Consider the following 8,070-nt stretch of genomic DNA (forward strand, 5'->3'; position numbering starts at 1 on the left):
GATACTTTATCATTCACTGGATAAAGAATAGCTGTTTAAAAAAAAAATCCATGAATGGTGCAAATAAAAAAAATAAAGATCCAAGAGACTTCAATGCAAAAAACGAGAGCATATAAGATAAAAATAGTTGTTGTTCTCAAAAAAAAAAAAAAAAAAAAAGATAAAAATAGTTGTTTAAGGAAATTTCATATTCTTTCCAACACATATTTTAAACAATGTTGCTTCCAATAAATTTTATATTAAGAATTAGCGGAACTATCTTCAGATTTTGATGGATTCAAAAATAAACGATTGAGACGTTCTGATGTCTTCTTTACCTACACAAAGCAAGTACTTGCGTCAAATTAGTCAAATGCATACCAAACTTTAATTGCTATTTTAGCATAGACTCTGCTTTAGTATGAATCCATGATATTGGATATATGGTGAAACTCTAATCCCACACATGTTTGTATCTTGAAACGATTAGGTCTAGTAAGAAATTGTTGAAATCTATCTTTAATTTACAAACCTGCTCATCCCAATTAGTCTTCCATACGAGGCAAGATAAGATAATTGTCTGCGTTAGTACTCCACACAGCATTCCAATCCACAAACCCTGAACCACGGCGGAAAACTATATCAGAAAAAAAAAATGGAAAAATGGAGTAGGTTGCCTGCAGGCACAAGTCAGGTAGTCAGTACAAGTGACCTAATGTGTGAAACATCCCACGTTTATGGGCTTTATAGGGGATTGATGTACATAGCCTAATCCTAATCCTATTTTGCAAAAAAGTTGTTTTTGTGGCTTGATTGATACATTTAGCAAATTAGATAAAATTTTGAGTCTTGCATGCTTAGTCAAGTGATAAATGCGCCTCACAATTTGGATAATAAAAATATTTTCGAAGTTGGAGTTGTGTACTTTACTTGGACAATCAGTATTACTTATTACCTTGACTTGAAGATGAGCGACGTATCCAAGCACAACTCCTAAGGGTATGCCAACGCCATAATAGCTTCCCAAGTTAATATATGCAACAACACTTTGTTGACCGGAACCTACAGTTATTCCTGCAGAAATTTAGGTATTTTAGGGCTTGGAAGTTCACTAGAAACCTAATTTAATAGAGGTTTGATTTTGAGAATGATATACTTGCCGGAGAGTACTGGCTGAATGCTGTTGAATAACAAAGTGAATGAAAGTGGAACGGAGAGGTCTGAAACAGTATCTGCAACTTCCTCACTCTCTGTGAAAATATATGAAATTTCTCGACCGAAGATTAACGCCAAAATCCAGAATACCACTCCAATACATATTGAAGTGAAAAGAACGACTTTAATGGCAAATTTTGCAGCCTTCGCATCTCCCCTCCCCAATTCATTCGATACACGCACGCTGTGCAAATTACAAATTATATGGATCTCATCTATTATATAAGTGGGTCTCACCATTCATCTAGGTGGTGTAAGTAAGAAGCAATACCTTGCAGCTGCTAAGAATGCAAGGCAGATCATAAATTGCCACGCACTGACATTAAGGCTGTGACAAGAAATTAGCTCTAATTAGATGGATGAAAACAAAGAAAATTCCTTCGTCTTAAAGAGTTAAATTTAATTAGTACAATACAAGGCTGATTCATTCTTACCAAATGGAGAAAGCTGATATTGCAACGGCTGCGTTTTTCATATATCCAGCCACAAGTACTAGAATAGAATTGTACCAAAGTTCTAAGCTATCAAAGAATTAAATAAATAATTAAAAAATTTTTGATATAATAATTAGAAATGCACATATAATATTTTTGCTTTTAAGATAAAATTGTAGAAAGGAATAAAGAAACTTGGAATAATCACCAAAGCATCAAACCGGAGGAAATTGAGAGCTTGACGACGGGAAGGAGATCGGAAAAGGCAGCAGTGGTAAACTCTTTCCAAGTGTTAGGACACCACCCTCCGAAAATGTACACAAATTGTCCAATGAGAATTAACCAAGCAGAAATGTTCAATGCACCCATTGCTCCATTGATCCCCCAGTCAAGTTTGATCACAAAAAACCAGCTCAAAAATACATGAATCACGAAGGAAATAGCAGAAAACCATCCAATAATACAGTTCTTCATCTGGGATTGCAAGTACATTTGCATTGTCAAGTCAAACACAAAGTTGTGGAGGAAAGGAATGAACCATAGAGAGATTTTTCCAGCTGCTGTTGCTATATCCTCCTCCTGCCCAATTAGTTTCAAAATTGGTGTGGCGAAGATGAAGAGAGGGAGCAATATCGTCGTAAGAGTATGATCAACGATCCATGATCGCTGCAAATATATTCCCAACATGTGGTATTGTGCAGCTCCAAATGCTTGTCCGCATAATGTTTCAGTTGCGCTTGACATGCCAATCTGCCAAAGACAACGTCTTTATGCTGAATATATATGCATACTGAAAAAGAATTAAAAGACGACGAAAATCTTACCATTATCCCCATAACAAATCGCACGAAGAAGGTTTGTTCAATTGCATATGCAGCTAGCTGCAACTCGCCGATGTGACCAAGAAAAAACTGAGTCACCACTATGATTCCGAAAGAAGTCACTCTAGCCACCATTCCAGGGAAGGCAACCCTCCATATCTTCTTAGACTCTGTCCAAATCCTGCTTGTCAAATTAGCAGAGTCTTGTTCTTCTGATCTCAGAAGCCTTTGTTCCACTGATTCGTTCTTAGTTCTGCACAAGGGTGTGCCAAAATTATTAACCCAGTTCTTGATCTTTAAGTTTTTATCTTTCAATTCATATTGCTCCAAAAAAACTGAAAAAACTTCCAATTCATATATGCCAGACATTTTTTTTGCAGACATATGTGCCAGACTGGTAGTTGGAAGTTGGAACTTGCTTATATGTACAAACATTGAAAGGGACCTAGCCACTTCTACTCGTCTTCACCTGTAAATCTAATTTCATTGGATATAGTGAAATGACAAACCCGATTCAACAAGAGCATTTTTCTAATAATAAATACAATTTTCGATTTGGATGTAGTCCAAATACGAGTCCTTTCTACTCTTGAAAGAAATAATTAAAAAAAAAAATAATTAAACAATATGTTATCTTCCTGCTATATTTTTTGTGAAACAAAAATTTAAAAAAAAATAACATGCATCTGTACAGTAACTGATACTTTATGAAAATTAGTTGGTTTGAAGATGTTAGGTTTGACTCATTTGAATATCTGACATATTAAATTTTTTTTTTATTTTATATAGTTTTCTATATAAAATTTGCAATGTGGATTATGGCTCTCTCTGGGAATTAGGTTAAGATAACTTTATTTTTTAAAGCTTAAGCATTTTTTTGCCAAGTGCACAACAGGTATCAAAATGCAGAGGGAGTTAACAACCCAATTAAAACTTCAGATAATTTTATGAAAGAAATAATGAGATGTAAATATACCACACTAATTTTAAGCTACCATAAATAAAACTCAAATTCAAATTCAATATGTAATAATAATTATAAATTTTTATTAGAAAATTTAAATTTAAGTCTATCAGTTAAGTTAAGTGATATGTTATTACTATTATTATTTAATAAAGATTGCATTTTTTTTTTCATAATAAAATTAAAACTAAGTAGATGAAGACTCAAATTCAAAATCTTTCAAATTTTTATATTTTTAAAAATGTTGAAATCATGATAGAAGATTAGAAGTAGATAACAAAATTAAATTCATTACCAAATATGAAAATCCATATGGAAAATCATAAGATTAAAAACAGTCATGATCTAATTTGAATTTTAAATTGAATCGAAATGAATTTGGTCAATTTTAAATCAAATTAATAAAATTTTGGTGATTTGAACTGAATCAATATCATCTTTTTCATTCTTAGGAGGGTATTTGATTTGATTATTTGCTTTTAATTTTTGATTTAAAATATATATTTTTTAATTTATAAGTTAATTTAAAAATAAAAATACTTAAAAATAACTTCCATATAATTCAAGTGTTTAATTGAAAGATGTTTAAAAATAACTTAATTATTAGATGTTGTGATTATTAAAATGAGAGTAGTATTGATATTTTTAAAAATTATTAAGATAATATAATATTTTATCAAAAAGTAATTTTAAAATAAGTTGTTAGGTTATAAGTAAAGACACCTTATAATTTGTTTTTTTAAGAAAAAATAGAAGGGTAATTTACTTATTTCAAATAATTTTTTTAACTTATAAACTAAACAAAATATTAATTTACTAATAACTTTTGCTTTATAAATAAATTTAACTGATTTGTAAATTATACCAAACACCCTCTAAAACTATAAATTATCAATTTTATAGGTTTAAATTGGAAAAATAATTAAAAATTTAATGGAAGTTTTCACAAAAAATATTATGGAAAGTGAAAAATTAAAGAAAATTAATAAATGTTGGAAACATTTTTTATTAATTATAAATAAAATATAATAATTAAGGTAATTTGACAAAATTATTTAAGAAAAATTTTAATTAATTATAATATAATTAAGGAAATTTTTTATTTGAGTTTTTTTTATTAATTGTAATTATAATATAATTAAGCAACTTTTACCAATATCTAAGGAAATAAGCTTTTTTATTATAAATTACATAATTAATGAAATATTGAAGTGGCCCAACCGCAAGTGCACGGGTCGTACAAGTAGTATAGAAAAAAGATATCGTTCCCACGATGAGTTGTGTTAATGATTGAATTTTTGATATAAAAAGTTGACTAAATTGAACTATCTTTGAAATTAAAGTAACAAATTGATGGGTATTTGAGTATGAAATCTATATGTGCAAAATCAAAAATCTATCCAAAAATGTATTAATTAAACTAAAATTGCATTAAATTGAAATAAGCAAGTTCAAATATGGCAATATTTAAAATGGCAAGCAATTAAAATTCAATTAGAAATTAACAATGATAAAAAGGCGATTCCGGAGTTCGGGATTTCATATTCGAGCTATTTTGGGATTTTGAATTGGTTATCCAATCTTGCGGAACTTACGGGTTTTAAGGAGATTAATTCTTAAATCCTTTCAATACCCTTTCGAGTGAGACAAAGAGTGCCTTAATCAATCTAATCCTACTTTCGTGGAGTTAGAGTTAATTAAGACCCATTAGGTTCTTTAATTAATCTGTGAATCCTCTTAATCCTTAGTCTATTTCTAGATCTAAGTTAATTAAGTCCAATTTCTTGATTATCTATCACAAGGCCTTCTCCTTTCGGTGCCTCAACCATAGATTAAGAACATCACTTAATGGGATCCTACACTAAGCGTGTCATTAAGCACACAAGAAATGAATAAAACTCATTAAGACCACAAAATATGGATTACCCAATCAAAATCCACAAAATATCTCAAATATTACAACCCTTACTCCAGAATCAAAATAAAACTACTCACTACCCATAATGTTTACAAGAAATTCTTAGTTTGTATGAAAATAAAGCTTTAATCTAAGCTGGGAAACAATAAACTAAACACTAGAAATGTAGGAAAAATGTAAGAAAAGAAAGGAATCTCCAAATCTGGTTGGAAATGGTATGGAAAATGGATATGACTCTTCAGCTGCTCCTGCTTCTCTCCCTTTTTCTGCTCTCCTTCTTCTTGTCCCCTCTAAAATGGGAAATGGGACTATTTATAGTATTTTCTAACATGGAGCCCTAAAATGGTGTGTTTGAGGAGGGATTTTTTTAGGGAATCTTCTGCCAGCTCATTAATGAACTCTTTATGGGACTGCATAAGTGGACTGCATAAGTCATGCAGTCCCTTATGCAGTTTTTGGCTGGTTTCTGGTTCACTTATGCGAAACTGCATGACTTGGTGCATAGGTTATGCACAATTCCGTGAAAGTGCATAAGGGAGGCGTGAATGTGCATAAGCTATGCAGTCTCCTTATGCACATTTCGGCAGGTATTGGAACAGTGATTTTTCTCCTTATGCAGATCCGCATAGCTTATGCGGCAAGTTATGCACAATTTTGGTCAATGCATATTTTAGCTTGAAAACTTGTTTTTGACATCTTTGGCTGTGGAAGTCACTCCTCAATGGCGAAATTTCTTTTTAGTCCTTCACAAACACCATTTTTCCTACAAAACAAAGTAAAAATTACAAATTAATCCAAAATTGACAATTATGAAAAACTAACTAAATAACTAATGAAATTAGCTAAAAATAACTAATAATAAAATAAAATGGCTATGAAATTAGACCTAAATGACTATGCAAAATGTATGCATCAAATACCCCCAAACTCAAGCTTTTGCTTGTCCTCAAGCAAACTTAAAATTGCAATGCAAATTTTTTAGGGGTGCCTTATCCAAAGAGCTATGAAAATCAACTATTAAAGTAACTTAACACACCTTTAGCCACACCAACAATCCATATACCCATCCTTCAAAATGCAAAGAATCTAATGCTTATCCAAGCTTTCACCGCTTAGCCATCAAATCAATTATCATTCAAAATCCCCAAACCAACCAATCAAAAGAGAAAGTTATGCTCAAAAGGAATTCTAGGACAATCAATAGGCAAAGTGTCTCTATATAGAATGATGGAATTAAATGAATGAATAGATAATTTCTCCAATCCCATAGGCAAATTCCCTACTCCTATCTCCACTAATGTGGTAAGTACTATCAAGAGATCAAAGGTCTTTTTAGGGGTGTAATGGGGCCATGGGGTTTAAAATGAGGCTAAGAAGAAAGATGGGTAAAAAGGATTCAAAGCATGAGAATATTTTCAATTTTTGACAACATAAGGTACATTTCTTATTTTATTATATATTTTTCTATACGGGGGAGAGAAATACACAATGAGGATTATCAAGTGCTAGCATAGTTTACAAAACACATAAAAATGGAGGGACATTTGATTCTTTAAACTTGTATTTTGCATTTTCTTTTGATGATTGTCCCTAAAATTTGCCACCCCCAAACTCATTTCTTTTAATACTTTGGGTGGATTTCCTTCATTTCGAATGACAATGGTGAAAAGCACATATACTAACACTTTTACAAGGTGACAAGCATTTCTTCTCCTTTTTTTTTTTTTAAATATGTACCTAATGTTATAAATAATTATTCTCATGAAAAGGGTTGGAGTGTTTGGTTCATTGGCTAGGTAGTAATAAGGGTTTCAAGAAAAATTAGGGACAAAAAGGCTCAAAGGGGTTTGCAAGGGTCAATTTTAATTAGGAAAAGGGCCAAAGGTTTAAAATGAGGAGATTTAAATCAAAGAATGCCTAATCATCTCTCTTTTCAAGTACAAGCTGGTATTTCGCCTTGAAAGGTTTAGAAAATTTGTTCTAGGATTGGTGAGACATCATTTAACTACCTTATATCCAATAACTCCCTCTAAACACTTCCATCTCCAAATGACTAGTTGGGTAGCTTTTTGGCTAAGAAGATATAGGCAAGGGATAGACACTTCAAAACCTTGCATCTCTTAGGAAACTTTCAATCCACAAACCCAACTAAAGGTAAGTCAAATCACTCTCATAGGTAGCTTTTCAATACTCAAGGGATTTGGCAAAAGATTTTAATGCATGATGCATGATTCCTAAAAATGAGTAATGCATTAACTAAATGGAGGGAATCTATTTGTGTGCAATATGTACAATTTCTAAGTGATATATAATGTGTGTGTAAATGTGTAATGTATATGTATGTATGGATGTATATGTAAAATATTTACAGTATATGTAAATGGAATGGGATGAGATGCTCTTATACTCAAAATGTGAAAACTGAAGCAAAAATCAAAATGCACACCCCTAAACTCAAAATTAGACATTGTCCTCAATGTCTCAAGCAATGTATTATCAAAACTCAAAGCAAATAGTAATTACCAGGAATTGTGAAATGTTAAGAGCAAAAAGAAAAAGGTTACAGTATAGAGCGGATGAGAATTCAAGAGATAATGGGAATGCATAAGTAGCCGCACGTGTTATGCGAGAATAAAGTCTCATCGAGAATAGGTGCATAAGTAGGGTGCATAAGCCGTGCGATTCTGCATAAGTAGCAATAAGGGCTGCACAGGCTATGCAGGACATTTGCATAAGGGG

General features: G+C 31.7%; 1 protein-coding gene across 2 annotated transcripts in view; it reads right to left on the minus strand.

The window, feature by feature from the left end:
* Nucleotides 1-2,840, minus strand: part of LOC131178743 (protein DETOXIFICATION 24-like) — a 55,926-nt gene extending 53,086 nt beyond the window's left edge. The window contains exons 1-8 of one of the 2 annotated variants that reach the window (XM_058144401.1): nt 2,453-2,840; nt 1,837-2,378; nt 1,629-1,715; nt 1,466-1,522; nt 1,140-1,378; nt 935-1,053; nt 512-598; nt 129-317 (exon numbers count right to left, since the gene is read on the minus strand). In XM_058144401.1, coding sequence (XP_058000384.1) covers nt 240-317; nt 512-598; nt 935-1,053; nt 1,140-1,378; nt 1,466-1,522; nt 1,629-1,715; nt 1,837-2,378; nt 2,453-2,833 — 1,590 coding nt within the window. In that variant the 5' untranslated portion in view covers nt 2,834-2,840 and the 3' untranslated portion in view covers nt 129-239. Of the gene's footprint in view, nt 1-128; nt 318-511; nt 599-934; nt 1,054-1,139; nt 1,379-1,465; nt 1,523-1,628; nt 1,716-1,836; nt 2,379-2,452 lie in introns of those variants that run through there. The other variant, XM_058144402.1, reaches the window with a different exon arrangement.
* Nucleotides 2,841-8,070: the final 5,230 nt, after the last annotated feature.

The sequence above is a fragment of the Hevea brasiliensis genome, chromosome 3 (assembly GCF_030052815.1).
Source record: "Hevea brasiliensis isolate MT/VB/25A 57/8 chromosome 3, ASM3005281v1, whole genome shotgun sequence".
In the NCBI taxonomy this organism is placed as follows: domain Eukaryota; kingdom Viridiplantae; phylum Streptophyta; class Magnoliopsida; order Malpighiales; family Euphorbiaceae; genus Hevea; species Hevea brasiliensis.